Genomic DNA, 16,318 nt, shown 5'->3' on the forward strand with positions numbered 1-16,318 from the left:
CTATCTTTCAGAGCGCTGCCCCTTCATCGGGTGGTTGTGAAGCAGGATCATGAGACACAGAATTTATAGCAAAATATCACAGTGTCATGCACTGGAACAATGTATTGAACAAATCTAAATTAGGTTTGTTCAATACATCATTTCAGCTGCGTGACACTCTGATGTTTTGCAATAAATTCTGTGTCCAATGATCCTGCTCTACAGCTACCTATTGAAGGAGCAGTGCTCTGAAAGCTAGTTCTTCCAAATAAACCTGTTGGACTATAACCTGATGTTGTGTGATTTTTACGATTAAACTTCAATAGCAGATATCGACCTCCAGGAAAGCTTGTCGAGAGTTTCATGAATAAGCTGTATGCAGTAGATGGACAAAGTAGCTATGAAACCTAAAACAAGAGCTCATTGCTGACAGAATTACTATCGGTCTCTCATAGAAATCAGCTACTGCTTCAACCAAAGAGAATCTAACTCTTGAATGAGCAGTTAACAGAGCAGTAGACACAGATCCTAGAAAATTATTCACAAAGCATTATACAGTATAAGTTCAATTTAATTCAAAACATTCAACAGGGAACATTCGCTGTTGCACAATAACCATCTGACCAGAGCAAAAATACCTCTCAGCTGAACAGTAACACGTTTGCAAACAACAATATAAAATTTGAAACAATCTGGTAGTGTCACTTTTGTGAAAAGAAAACTGTCCAGCCTTCCAGTAGGAATGTACTCAATGCAGCAAAACTCACAATTTCTTACAGGTGTGGTAGAGTCTCAAAAACATACTAACAACAAAGCAATTCATTCTCAATTTAACATTGACATTCATGTCTTGAACAGAACCTTGAAGACCACCCCAATGCTGCAAGGAAACAAACATATTCATATGAAGAACAACAACCCATGTGTGACCTATGTCAAGCAAACAAATCCAATACAAAAGGAACTGGTCAAATATACCACCCTGCAATTCTCCTGCAATTGTATCATTACAAGCTTCTTCAGAAAAATCAATTGAATTGTTGATTTCATGGAAGCCAGCAGAGAAAATGAAAGATCAACAATATTATCTCAAATGTTGCTACACTCAGCCATGACTTTCCTGAACCTGGACACTACCCAGGGATTGTGTACATAACGTACAGGGACAATGTAGATTCTACACAGGGACTCAATGGATATATCCCAGCAACTGTGTACTTACCGCCCCAGGGACTGCATAGATACTGTCCCTGGAACTGTATAGATTTTACACAGGATGGCATGGACATAGTTCAGGCACTGTGTAGATACTGCCACAAGATCTGCATAGATACAGCTCCATTGATACTACCAAGATACTGCATAGTCAGTACACCAGGGATTGGGTGGATACTGTCCCAGGGACTATATGGACACAGCCCCGCGGTCTACATAGATATTGCCTCAGGAACCATGTGGACACTGCTCCAGAGATTCCCCTGGTTGCAGTGGAGTGCAGTAGAATGGTGATAAATTAGTAAATTAGGTAAATCAATCTGTGTTTACAAATTAAAACGGAGATTGTTCTTTCTCAGGAGTGGGCAGGAGTTTCACACAGACTGGGGCATCTGCAGAATCAGGTTTGTTTTCATATCTTTCCCCTTTGTGTTCTTCCAAGCATGGATTCCAATCTGGAGCCGAAGTGCAAGCACCAGTAATTTTCTGTGAAAGGAAAAATTGAAGTGTTTCATTATTTCTACCTGACCTTTAAGCAGAATTAACATCAAACTAGCAAAAGAAATCCTGATCCAAATGAGATTGTTCTGTAGTTTGTTCAACATTTGCAACTCACATTAAACCAAGAGTAGCCAGTAGGTTTATCCTAGAGATTATACTCCTGTATCGAAACTCTAATTTCTCAGGCAGTGAGATACACTGAAGGACCAAAATAATTCCTAGTACAAATACTTTAGTGCAGGCACTGGCACATCAACTTAAGCATTGTTATTGAGCCATTAATTTATTCTCATGATGAAAAAACATAAATGGCATGCTGACAGTGGAAGACCTGTCATAAAACAATTCGACATGTTCCCAAATCACTCATTCTGAACAGTGTAGATACCATGGAACTAATTACAGCATGAGCTGGGGCAAGAGAAATGCCCACCAAAACCTTATCAACTGAGTTTCACGTTGAGGTGATATTTATTCAGGGCCCTTGGTTTCTGTCCCATGTATTCATGTGATGAACAGACTGATCCTCAACCTGTAGATCTTTGGGGAGGTGGAGCAGGGTGTCCAACAAGGAACTGGAGTTTAACATTTGAAATTATAGAATCCCCACATAGGGAAGCAGGTGATTTTAGTCCATCAAGGCCACATCAACCTTCTGAAGAGCATCTCTCCCAGACCAACCCCCACAACTCTGAATTTCTCATGGCTAACTCATGACTTGGTTGGGGAGGTGATTTTCATCTCTCTGGACACATGATGTACAGTCACAGTCTCACTGGACTGGTGGAGTTCAGAGACCACAACAGCTCTGTGTACTAGGAGTGGTGTTAACTTGTGAAGGTTTCTGTTATTATGAACCAGTTGCTATAGTTTGTAGATTCCAACATCTGCAGATTTTATTTTTGTCTCGACCATGATTTGGAGATGGCTGAGATGGTGTAGTTGACCCAGTGTTGGATCTTCTTATCAAAAATATTCTTCTCAATAACCTCTTAGCATATTCCAGACTCTCTCCTTTAACACAAGCACTGTTTTAGCAGGATTCAAGTTCAGACCGAGTCATTTACGTTCAGAATTGAAGAGATTGAGGGTGACTTGCAAATCTGGTAGAGAGTGAGCACTTGAGTCATTGGCATATTGTTGATCATGTTTGCTATGGTAATCAGTTCAGATTGGCGTGGAGGCAACTGAGATTAAAGACATTTCCATTTAGTTCACTACAATGCCATTTTATATACATGCCAAAAGGCAATGGATCTTTGATGAGATGACCAACCCATATAGTGTGGGAGAATCACACAACCTTGCTTGACACTGGTCCCGATTTAGAATCATAGAATCCAAACATTGTGGAAAAAGGCCATTCGTCCCATCAAATCTACACTAACCCTTTGAAGAGCATCTCTCCCAGACCTAGCCCTCCCATGGGCAGCACGGTGGCACAGTGGTTAGCACTGCTGCCTCACAGCGCCAGAGACCCGGGTTCAATTCCCTCCTCAGGCGATCGACTGTATGGAGTTTGCACGTTCTCGCTGTGTCTGCGTGGGTTTCCTCCGGGTGCTCCGGTTTCCTCCCACAATCCAAAGATATGTGGGTTAGATGAATTGGCCATGCTAAATTGCCCGTAGTGTTAGGTAAGGGTTAAATGTAGGGGTATGGCTGGGTTGTGCTTCGGCGGGTCAGTGTGGACTTGTTGGGCCGAAGGGCCTGTTTCCACACTGTAACTAATCTAATCTAATCTAATTTTATCCCCAAGACCGTACATTTCTCTTGGCTAATCCATCTACCTGCCCATCACTGGACACCATGGACAATTTAGCATGGCCAATTCACCTAACTTGTACATTTTTGGACTGCGGGAGGAAAACAGAGAAAACCTAGGCAAACAGTCATTGAACCCAGGTCCATGAGGTCATGAGGCAACAATGCTAACCACTGCGCCACCCTTCCACTCTTGGCCCTCTTTGAAGGGCTATATTTCAGATCTCTCAACGAAGAGATTAGAAAGTGCAGTGCAAGGTCAATCATTGAACAGCTTCTTAACAGAAATGATTAAATATTTAGAGACTAATGACATCAAGTGGTATGGAAATACTGTGGTAGCCCTGCGGTGAATGATCAGCCATGGTTTTATTGAGTGGTGAATCAGCCATTATAGGTAGAATAGCCTACGCTTGTTCTAATGCACCTATGTGATTTGTGGGCTTCTCACTATGAGGCAGTTGCAGGATTGTGACAAAATTTCTTGGATTTCCAAACCCATTAGAGTACAATCCAGAGTGCCTTGTGATTTACTGAATCAAATGCTTTGGGCAGATCAATGAATGCAAGGGAAAGTCCCTAGTGTGGCTCTTGACATTTCCCTGCCAACAAGGACCTGGTTCATCAAGAAGGCCTCAAGCTATGCCATTTCTCTGACATGTTTTTCTCAGATACAGGAAGAAAATGAATTGAGTGAACACATGTCAGTGTTTTCCTGGCTATGGATGGAAGGGAAAACCCTCAATAGCTTCCATGGCATCTTTTATCTCCCTTCTTGAAAATACTGACAATTTTTGCATTCCTGAGTTGACAGGGCAGTAAGGAGAGATGGGATGGGGCACGTGGAGGGAGGAGAAAAAGAGTTCTGTTTCTTTGCAGGATGAGTACATCAGATCTTGACATAAGCAACTTTGAAGACTTCAACTGCAATCCCATAAAAGGCCACAGGCTTTGTCATTTGTCATTCATTTAACAGATGGCAGCTCTCTCATTGACAGCAGTTTGCATACAGATTTGATCGCAGGGCAGTGGAGAGAGAGGCAAAAGATGACCATTTGCTCCTGTGGATTCAAAATTGAGAAGTTGTTAGAAATATTCCTTCCAGCATTAACAGATGGTATCGTCATCCTGAGGAAGAACACATGAATGAAGGGTTTTTCTCCACTTGGCATTGGTCTATAAATGGTCCATGTCATGAAGGTCAGCATCAGTTAGATTTCTCAGAGTTTCTGTTCACACCACATTTCCTTTATCTTCCGGATGTGTCTTTGGGTATCAGCCTTGGGTTGTTGACTTGTGACTATAGATTTTTCCATCAAGCAGTGAGGGCTGTTTGGTTCAATTCCAGGAGAACATGCATTTCAGCTTTCGTTGCACCAGTGCTGGTGACAATGATGTTTGCTCCCACTGTTCTTGACCTGGAAATTTATGTGATCCCACTGTTCTGAAATTGAATTGGATATGCGGAAATTTCACTGATTGACTGTGAACTGTTTTTTGTGCACCAATTTTAGTTGGGTTGCTTTGGGCAGGAGCTATAAAACTTTTGATTTTGGCCACAGGATTATGTTTGTGCTGGATGGATGCTCACCACCAACAAAACAAGTCGATAATTCATGCAGCAAATATCCGCTCTGAGTGATACTGTCATCACATGCAGCTTTGACTCAGACAGTAGAGTAACCCAGGAGGTGGTACCGCTCAGACTCAAGTTGCCTCCATGTGGTTTTACTTTATTTGATCCCCTGCTAGACGATCGTATTTGTTAAACAGGGGTGCGGGGAGGGGGTGCGGGGTGGGGGTGGCGGGGATTGCCACAGTGGCCACACTTTGTCAGCAGGACACCCTTTGAACTGGATTCTCTGACACCAGTTTCCCAGATTTTGGCAGTGATGATGGCAGTGAGGGCTTCATTATGTTCAGGAAAGGAATTTACCATTGACCTCCTCATTAAAGATTATAAGCACTGGTGATGATAACATATAGGATATGGCTGAACTGGTGTCACGAGCCTCTTGTTTATACAACTGAGACATTCTGACAGTGCTTTGAGGATGCACAGTGCTTGACACAAGTCTGTGGACGTGAAGCTTGCTGTCAGTCTTTGTGTCCAGTTGCAGGTGTTCCTCTTGCATGTACTTTCAGTCGTCCCTTTCCAGCACATTTTATATTTTATATCAGTAGGATTCTTGATGGTTCCTCTGATATGACTACAGATCCCCTTTCTGGCTGGTCTTGTTTCATACTTTGCATGAATGTTCGCTCAACCCAAGTCAAAAAATGTATGGGTTTCTTTCTTTGGCCACCGAAATGCTAATCCTGCAGATACATGGTTTCCCCATCCAGGAAAAAATTTGAGCTAATTTTAGGGCAGCATCGCCCCCCCGGATGGGATGGGAAAGAGGCAGATCAGTCATAGATCAGTCATAGCCCAAAGAAACTTCTGATCTAACACCGGTATCCAACAATCAATAGCAATAAACAGCAAATGACTATAAATACTCAAAATAAAAGCAGAAAATGCTGGAGAAACCCCCGCATCTGCAGAGAGAGAAAAACACTGTCAACAGTTTGAGCCCAAAGATTCTTCAGTTGAATCAGAAATGTTAAATCTGTTTCTCTCTCCAGCACATTCTAATGTTATTTCATGCTTCTGGAGCCTTTGTGCAGACTCTCAATCACAGGTTCTCAGGCCCGGCCCCATTGCAGTTCTCCATCACCTGAGGATTTGACAACTGGACTCTGGAAGGAGCCAGTGTGTGACTTTGTTCAATGTGGAGAACTTAGGGCTCCCCCCTCAATGACTGGGACCACCTTGCCAATGCAGCCTCAATCGCGCTCTGCAACTGGTGATTTCGTGGACATCTTTTGCCTGGTCTGCTGTGGAGTACTTTATGTTGCCTTCTCCTCAGGAGAAGGAGGTTGCATTACTAAACATTTCTCATGAAGTAGAAAGATCTGAGATGTTGAACAAGAGTTCTCTCAATACTTTTTTTATGTCAAGGCATGAAAGAGAATTCAGAATGGATGGCTGAAATCTTCATCAAAGAGTTTTTAAGGAGCTTCTTTAATGGAAAGAGATGTTCAATTGGATAATTCCAGAGCTTAGGGCTCAGGCAGTTGAAACACGGTGGCTAATAGTAGAGAGATTATAATCAGCCAGATACAAAACTGGAGCAGCACAGAGATGTTGGAGGCTCGTGTGACAAGAGGAACCATAGTCAGGAACAAGACCATGGAGAGATTTGAAACCAGAATATGGATTTGTAATTGAAATATTGCCAGACCAGGAGCCAGTGTAGGTGAAAGTGAGGACTGCAGATGCTGGAGATTAGAGTCGAGGGAGCCAGTGTAGGCCAGTGAGCCTACACTCACTGGAGTGATGAATGAACACTGCTTAGTGCCAGTGTGAAATTTTGGAAGAGCTCTTCTTGACCAATGCTGGCAGATAGAGGCCAGGCAGGGAGCAGTGGGATAATCAAAGCTAGAGGTGGCTCTTTGTCAGTTTCCATCCTGGCAACTGTCTGAGACTGAACCAGTTGTTTGTAATCGTGGATCATATTTCATCAGGTGATGAATTTCCAATCACATACTCATGTTGTTGGCAAGTTCTCCACAGATATCACTCTGTAACTTTACCCAAGTGGCTCTGTTTCATTGCTGAAAGCTTCATCCATTGCTTTTCTTGCATCTAGACTAGATGTCTCTGATTGACTGCTGGCTAATCCCCCAAATCCTGCTTTTGGTAAACTTGACATTATCCATTCTGCTGGTAGTGTTCTTACTCATGGCAAGTCAAGTTCAGATAATTATCTGTACGCTTGCTAACCATTCTTGGCTCTGGGTTGAGGAGCATTCTCAATTTCAGAATTCTAAATTCCCCTTGACTTTAAATTCATCTGTGGTTTTGTCCCTCCCTGTCTCTGAGATCTTCCTCAGTCTCACAAATCTCCAAGATTCCTTTAATTTTGCTTTTTGAGCATCCCTGATTCTAACTGCTTCACCATTGGTGTTCCTTCCTTCAACTGCTGAGGACCTGGGCACTAGATTTTCCTCTTTTCTCTCTCTACCATTTCTTTGGTAAAATGCTTCTTAAAGGAGAAAGTGAGGACTGCAGATGCTGGAGATCAGAGCATCTGAAGAAGGGCTCATGCCCGAAACGTCGATTATCCTGCTCTTTGGATACTGCCTGACCTGCTGTGCTTTTCCAGCAACACATTTTCAGCCAAAATGCTTCTTAAAACCAACTTGTTTTAGTAAATTGCCTTATATCTCCTTCTGTAGCTCAGTGTCAGATTGAACAGTATAACCTTCCTGTGAAAGGATATATTAATATGTCAAAGATGTAATGCAGTTACAAGTTGTTGTTATTGTTGTACAATGAGAAATTGGGAGAACTTCATTGATGTCTTATTCCCTTACCTTTGAAGCATTGTCTTACCTGCCACAAGGTGGAGCCCTCAGCTTTGACAACTCTCACAATGGCCACAATGGGAATCCACATAATGCAGAAGATAACCATACACCAGCCCAGTGCTATTGCCCAGACAGGGTATTCAACAGGTCCGTAGGTTGGGAGGGCAAATATTGCCAAGGACCAGAACAAGATTGCCTGTAATGAAATTGTTGTATAAATCAGATCAGAAATATATTTACCTAATAGAATAGGTAAATTCTATTACCTGCAGAAATATTATTTTTAGTTTAAATATCTAAAATGTGTAACATCTCCTCACTGCCAGCAAACATGGAGTGATAATAATCCAACACGCTCTCCACCACAGCCAGAAGAGCCAGTTCTTTTTCCCAATCATCGTCTCAATGTCCTTGATGAATCTGTTTATCCCTGTAAACAACAAGGCAGCAGAGAGACACAATCATTGGCTTTGTCCTGATTACAGGGCAACTTATTTACTGTACAAGTTCATCTTGTACCGAGCTTAACTCATGAACAGGATAAAGCAGAGAAGAGGTCACACAGGAATTCAAGCAAGAAGTGGAAATTATTTCCTGTCACTAATTTGATAGTTGGGCAGGATTATTATGAATGCGCCGTTGGAGTTCTTGCCCTATTGCCCCAGCACCTTGGTAAACTGGGAACTGTCTAGATTGAGTGGCAACTTGCTAAACTGAGCATGAAGGAAATTCAATATCATCTCCAAAAACAATTAGTGGGAAAACAGGACACTGACATTTTCCCTAACGACAGGCATTAATAGTGCCACTGGGAAAGGATATAAAAAGGAAGGTGCTGGCCTGGTGGTATTATCACTCAACTGTTAATCCAGAGATCTACATCATTTCCTGGGAACCTGGTTTCAAAACTTGCAATGTTAGATGGTGGATTTTGAATGGAATTAAAATCTGCAAGTAAGAGTCTAATGACGGCCATGCAAGCATTGTCAGGTAAAAATCCTCTAATGTCCTTTAGGGAACACACTGCTGCCCTCACCCTGTGTAACTCCAGGCCTGTGATGGACTCTTAAGCGCTCTCTGGGCAATTAAGGATGGAAAATAAAAATAATGCTCACATCACATTAATTGAACAAAAAGAAGCATTTTGCTGTTTTACTCCAGCATCTGGGAACAATATTTTGGATAACAAAAGGACAGAAAAACTCCCATCATCATCAGGGAAGAAAGATGAACTAAATCCCATCATTCAACCCCAATTCTCATGTATTTTTCTGAAGAAACAGGAAGATCCACACAAGTAGCATTTAATGTAATGCTTTCATTCACTTACTTTTTCTTTCTATTGCACTCACCATAGATCCAGCTCAGACCAATCACTTCCAGCAGAGCTGTTATAATGGTAGTCAATCCAGTACAGAAATGATCTATTAAATTTAACCAGTAAATCCCAGCCTAAATGTAAATGGGAAATTAGAAAGTTTGACATGGAAACAATCGAACATTCATGATAAGAGATTAATAGGGAATGAGAAATGTAGATTTATGTAAAGACCATCCACACAATTCTAACTAGTTTGCTCAGTCTTTTTCTTTTCCCTAATTTCTAAAATTATTTTGTTTCAAGAACTGATCATCCTTTTTGAAGCAAGGAGACTAATAATGTATGTAGCAATCCAGAGTTCATCTTACTTGGGTCAAATATGTCTCTTGATTTATGTTATTTCTCCTTACTATTCATAGAATCCCTACAGCACAGATGGAGGCCATTCAGTCCATCAAGTCCACACCGACTTTCCAAAGTGCATCTCACCCAGACCCAGATTCATACCCTATCCCCAAAATCTGTTTTTTCCCATGGCTAATCCACTTAGTCTGCACATTCCTGGACATTATGAGCAATTTAGCATGACTAGTCGACTTAATCTGTACATTCTTGGGATGTGGGAGGAAACCGGAGCACTGGAGAGAACACAGGCAGACATGGGAAAAATATGCTAATTCAACACAGACCGTCACCTGAGGCTGGAATTGAACTCAAGTCCCAAATACTGTGAGACAAGAGTGTTAACCACTGAGCCACCATGTCATGCCAGAGCTTGTGTTGCTTTCACTGCCCTGGGTCATTGAATTAGCTGTATTGGTAATGTACCTGTAAATTGTTCCAGATCTGTGGCGCAATCGGTTAGCGCGTTTGGCTGTTAACCGAAAGGTTGGTGGTTCGAGCCCACCCAGGGACGGTTTATTTTAAGAGAGGATGACTTGAAAACACTAGGTTTGAGACAATCTTTTTTGTGGGCAGCACGGTGGCACAGTGGTTAGCACTGCTGCCTCACAGCGCCTGAGACCCGGGTTCAATTCCCGACTCAGGCGACTGACTGTGTGGAGTTTGCACGTTCTCCCCGTGTCTGCGTGGGTTTCCTCAGGGTGCTCCGGTTTCCTCCCACAGTCCAAAGATGTGCGGGTCAGGTGAATTGGCCATGCTAAAATTGTCCGTAGTGTTAGGTAAGGGGTAAATGTAGGGGTATGGGTGGGTTGCGCTTCGGCGGGTCGGTGTGGACTTGTTGGGCCGAAGGGCCTGTTTCCACACTGTAAGTAATCTAATCTAATCTCTCTCCCTTATTGATATCTCAACCCATTTATCACTTGCTCAACATCAATCTTTCCATCCACTGAATCTCATCATATTGGACCAGATTTTCCAAGGAGTGGCAATCACTGTCAAATTGCCACTCCACTCCTCATTTTGTTTTATGTTAAAGAAAAGCTTTTCTAATCATGGCTCCTTCAAAAATGCTATCCAACAGGCTCCAAATAGTGCAGCACAGAGTTTAAACCATACCACCTTTTCTCAGCACTCAGTTGTCATATTCTTATGATTTAAATATCAGTACATCAATGGTGGAGAGAGTGTATATCTGTGGATGTGGTGCAAATCAAACTGGCTGCTTTATTCTGATGGGTGTCAAGCTTCTTGAGTTAGGGTATGAAATATGTTGGAGGCAGGATCAACTGAGACTCTCAAGGGAGTATTGGATGATTATTTGGATAACAAATAGTGTGGAGGAGCAAGGAGATAAAACAGGAAACAGGCAGTAGACAATCACACTTATTTGAAAAAGCTGGTGCAGACACAATGAGATGAATGGACTCCTCTGTGCCATTAAACTTCTGTAATTCTGTTCAGAAATCACAGCTTAATTACGAATGTAGAACGTCCGTCTTGATTCAGATTGTTTCTTCAGTGATTCCAAAGTTCAATACAGAAAACAGTTCCAAGCAGGAGTTGCGAAGAATTTCCTAAAATCATCTCTATAACTTTATTTTGTTATTGGAAGTTGTGCCCTCTAACTATTTCTACAATCTTTAGCAAATTTGCATTCCTCTATAAGATCAAGCTGAGATATTTGACTTCCAAATTGAAAGATTCAGTGTTGATAATCTTTCCTCAATCCTAAACCCTGACTCTAAGGATTAGTCCTGTTGCCCTTTCCTTAGAATCCTTACAGTGTAGAAGCAGGCGATATGGCCCAACAAGTCCACACTGAATCTCTAAAGAGCATTCCCAGCCAGACCCACCCCCCCTTCCCTATAACCTTGCATTTCCCATGATTAATCCAACTAACCTGCACATCTTTGAAGTGTGGGAGGAAACCCATACAAACACAGGGAGAATGTGTAAACTCCACATAGTTGCTCAAGGCTGGAATTGAACCCACATCCCTGGCATTATGAAGCAGCAGTGTTAATCATTGAGCCATCACTCCTCCAGGGTTTGAATGCCTCTCTCTGTCGCTTAGTTGGAAGGAATGGATGGAGTCATGATGGGCTCTATCCAGAGCACCACACACTCTGATGATCACCCTGTCTGATATATATTCTACTGTTGCAGCAATACAATTGAATAAACCTTTTGCATTTGTTGCTGATGATCTCAAGAAGCTCAACACTATCAAAGACACACCATCCAGCACTTTAAACATTCATTAGCCATGTCACAACTTACCAAGGTTCCTTCAACTGTAATTACCTTAACTCACATTACGGTGAAGAAAAGAAGGACCAAGCAAATGAGAACATGACCATTTGTAAGTTCCCTTCAAACTCGCACATCACTCTGACTTAGTCATTTATCATGGTGCCCTCACTATCACTGAGTCTAAAACTGGTAACTCCATTACAGCATCATGGGTGTAGATATAGGGATTGAATGCCGTGATTGGTAAGGTGCTCACCACCAACATTTCAAAGGCAATTAGAAATGGACACTACATGATGGCCTTAGCACTGCTGACCAGATCTAATGAATGATTAACGCTTCAATCTACACTGGTTGGGTTTCAGGTAACTACCATCTCTAAGTCTAATTCTGTGCCTTTCTCTGCTGTTTCAACATCATTCATGAAGTGTGTGTTGGTCCTGATGTTTCTTTAATTGTCAATATTGTGCAATGATGATGTGGGAGTGACTAAACCTTTACCAGAGCCTAGAAAATTACATTTTTTGTCACTTTTTGAATCAGATTTACATGGGATATATTTCACAGGAGCAGAATATAGTTTGAAACTTTATCTTTCTGTGCAATCAAGGCCATGGTGATGGCCTTCTGTCTCAATGTCACACATATTGAATCTCAAGGTGAGCAGAAAGTCTGCTAATTGTGAATGGTGTCAGTCATAAACATCAGTGTTTATTGCCAATGATTGTCACTACTGCATAATTCTCATTAGTCTCACTCAACATCATCTGGCACTGAAGATCTAGAAGGTTTAAATCACATTTTGACTGTCTTGCATTTTCATGTAATTTATGATGAAGTCATAAATTTTATTTGGAATGGATTTATTTCTCTTGCTTTCTTTAGTGAACATTCAGAGGGGAGGAGGGTATAAACAGCAACCTATTGGCCAGTCAGTCTAACCTGGGTAGTTGGGAAACTTTTGGAAGTAATTCCAAGGGTCAGAATGAATCTGCATTTGGCGAGGCAGGGATTAATTAAGAACTATCAGGGTTTGTTAAATGGAGCAGGTGAAAGTGGGTACTGCAGATGCTGGAGATCAGAGTCGAGATTAGAGTGGTGCTGCAAAAGCACAACAAGTCAGGCAGCATCTGAGGAGCAGGAAAATCGACATTTTGGACAAAAGCCCTTCATCAGGAATCCCTGCTCCTCGAATGCTGCCTGAGTGGCTGTGCTTTTCCAGCATCACTCTAATCTCGACTTTGTTAAAGGGAGGTCATGTCTGACTAACTTCATTGATTTTTTGAAGAGATGACTAGATGTATAGATGAGGGCAATGCTTTTGATGCCATCTACTGGGACTTCAAAAAGTGAGGCTTTTGATGAGGTCCCACATGGGAGACTGATAGAAAAGATAATAGGCCATGGGTTCCAAGGAAATTTGGCAAATTGGATCCACAATTGGCTGAGTGGCAGGAAGCTGAGGGTGATGGTTGAGGGGTATTTTCCAATTGAAAGTCTGTGCTGTAGCACTTGCTGTTTGTGGTTTCTATAAATGATTGAGGCTTAAATATAGGTGAGTTGATTGGTTAGTTTGCGGATGATATAAAAATTGGCAGGGTGACCAAAAGTGAGGAGGATAGCCTTACATTATAGGAGGAAAGAGACCAGCTGGTCAGATGGACGGACCAATGACAAATGGAATTCAGTTTGGATGAATGTGAGGTGATGCTCTTGGGCAGGACAAACAAGGCAAGCTTCACATAATGAATGGTAGGACACTGGGAGGTGCTGAGGATTAGAGGGACCTTGGTGTGCCTGTACTCTGGATCTTCGAAGGTATCAGGACATGTGGAAAAGTGATTAAGATGGCAAATGATATACCTGTCTTTATTAGCCAAGGCAAAGATTTTAAGAGCAGGGATATTATGCTGGAAATATAAGATGTTGGTCAGACCACAGATAAGCATATTGTGTACAGTTCTGGAATCCACATTGGAGGGATATGATTGTACTGGAGAGGAGATTTACTAGCATGCTGCTTGGGCTGGAGGGTTCAGTTATGAAGAGAGATTGGGCAGACTGGAATTACTTTTATTAGAGCAGCGGAAATTGAGAGGGGACATGATTGAGATGTATGAAATTATGAGCGGCATTCTTAGGATAGACAGAAAAAACACATTTCCCCTTGATGGAGGGATCAATGACTAGGATTGAAGTTAAAGGGTAAAAGATTTAGAGGAGGTGTTTTAAAGAGATGACCTGTCTAGTGTTACAAAGTCCAGCCTCCTCAATCTCTCCTGAAGGGACTGTTCTGCCATTCTGGGATTCAATTTGATGATGTCTGCTGCACTCCCTCTATGGCAAGTATATCCTTCCTTAGATAACCATAACAAAACCATAAGCAGGACTCTAGGCCAGCTATCATTAGTGCTCTATATAAATGCATCATCCTGACAACACACATTCCAATCTATTTTTGTATCTCTGCAAACTTGGAAACTGCTGACAGAGATTAATTTTGTCAAAGAATTTTGCCTTGTGCTCACCAGAACAATTCACAGGAAATTCCAAAGAAACAATGATTTATATTGTAAGTGAGGGGAGTGGTGATGAGTTTGCAAATAGAATCTAATTGGTAGATGCATCATCATGGAGAATACACTAGTTAGATGATAATTGACAGTTAAGTGCCAAACTTATCATCGATGTTCAAACTGGGAATGAATCATTTGTTCCTCCTCTGTGTGCCTTTCATTATCAATCTTGAATCCATATCCATGTATTTCCTGCGAGCTCACATTTTAATTTTGTTTACTAATCTTCCTTGTAGCATCTTATCGATGGTTTTCTTCAAATAGTCTCATCCAGTAACTGATGTCTTTGAATGCACTGGCTTTGGAAATGTATTTTCTCATGTTAAATTATTAATATCCCCACAATTTTTATATTCCCTTCCAATTTTAACTTCCGAATGCTGGAACAGTCTCCAGCATTAGCAATGCAGCGCACCCTTAATGATACATTGGATTGTCCACTAGATTTTGTTACCAAAACCTTGCACTACCAATCAGAGGTGAGTGCTTCCAACTGAACTAAACTGACACTTAGTTAGAAATATACGCAGTTGTCAATACAGTATTTCACTTTTATTGTGATCTAAGACTAAATATGGAGAAATTGTGAAATGTAAACATACCTGTGTTACACATAGAAGGCCGCAGATAAAAAATAACGAACAAATAGAAATTGTCAGAGAAAAGCGCCTTGATCGTAGAACCTTTGGGAACAGGTCCAGCAGGGCTGTTATAACTGATTCTGATGAAAACAATCATTAAGTGAGATTAATAATTCATCGATAATTTACACATTCCCGAAGAAACCTAGCACTGCCGATGCTGACAGATTGATGAGGGTAAGGATTCTGTCATATTGGTTCCCCACTATCTACTGATGCTGCGCCAGTATAATTGCTATGTCTTTCAAAGAATCGCCCAGCCTGGTTTTTCTGCAACTACACTGATTCCAGACCCCATCCAATTCTTGTTCCAGTTAAGGGAACATGATAGGTCAATAACAAGTGGTTTCTCTGTCCATGTTTGACATGGGGATCTGAGATTTGAGTCCAGAGTCAATGTTGATGAATTCCAGGCCTGTGAGTGCACCGTTAGTGTTATCCTATCAGAGTGGGAGGTGGATAACTCTATGACATTAGCTGTAAGCTATAAGTCAGTGACAGGATGATATCGGACAGTTACTCCACTGGTCTGTGCAATTTTATGGGCAGGCAGAGCAGTGTGCACCTTTCTCATTTCTGGTGCCTAGGTGCTTCCCAACTTTATAGTCCCCTCAGGTTTATACTTATTATCGCAATAGTTAGTTACAGATAAGGGGCTGCTTAGCCCATTTCGAAGTGGAGGCTAGGGTCAACCACATGGCTGTAGGCCCGGAGTTTCATGTATGCCTCACTCACACGATGACATATTCTTTTCCCTAAAGAGCCCTAGTGATACAGAGTGGGATTTACCACCAAGCTGCTAGTTTCATGCTTAACATTGCTCACACCGTTTCCTCATTCCAGATGTATTTAATTGACTGAATTAAATTTATCAGGTGCTTGAACTCATCTCCAGATAATTTCTCTAGGGTTCTGGATTAATCTAGTAATATCACTGAATTTACTAAAATGTCACCATTCCCCAACTCATTTTTAACGTAACTGTGTCCCTTTTACTTTAGTGTGAGAGTACTGCTCAGGATGTACCTGAAACTGCACAGTGACTATCCTCAGATACCTGCAGCAGTTAAGTAAAAACTGAGCATTTTTTGAAAATTCATTCGGGGATGAGGGTACTGCTGGCTGGGCAATGATTCATTGTCCAACTCTAATTGTTCTTGAGAATGTGCTGGTGAGTTACCATTTTGAACTATTGCTGTCCTTGCAGTGTATGGACACTCAAAATGCTATTACAAAGAGACTTCCAGGATTTT

General features: G+C 41.6%; 1 protein-coding gene and 1 non-coding gene across 2 annotated transcripts in view; one reads left to right on the top strand and one right to left on the bottom strand.

The window, feature by feature from the left end:
• Nucleotides 1-1,527: 1,527 nt before the first annotated feature.
• LOC132820317 (sodium- and chloride-dependent neutral and basic amino acid transporter B(0+)-like) overlaps nt 1,528-16,318 on the bottom strand; it is a 44,066-nt gene continuing 29,275 nt past the window's right edge. The window contains exons 9-13 of the mRNA XM_060832341.1: nt 15,027-15,145; nt 9,225-9,324; nt 8,193-8,302; nt 7,898-8,068; nt 1,528-1,680 (exon numbers count right to left, since the gene is read on the bottom strand). Of these exons, the coding sequence (XP_060688324.1) occupies nt 1,528-1,680; nt 7,898-8,068; nt 8,193-8,302; nt 9,225-9,324; nt 15,027-15,145 (653 nt within the window). The remainder of the gene's footprint in view (nt 1,681-7,897; nt 8,069-8,192; nt 8,303-9,224; nt 9,325-15,026; nt 15,146-16,318) is intronic.
• trnan-guu (transfer RNA asparagine (anticodon GUU)) lies at nt 10,031-10,109 on the top strand. The gene has a single exon. It is a non-coding gene; the product is annotated as a tRNA-Asn (tRNA).

Source organism: Hemiscyllium ocellatum, chromosome 11 (genome assembly GCF_020745735.1).
Source record: "Hemiscyllium ocellatum isolate sHemOce1 chromosome 11, sHemOce1.pat.X.cur, whole genome shotgun sequence".
NCBI lineage: Eukaryota > Metazoa > Chordata > Chondrichthyes > Orectolobiformes > Hemiscylliidae > Hemiscyllium > Hemiscyllium ocellatum.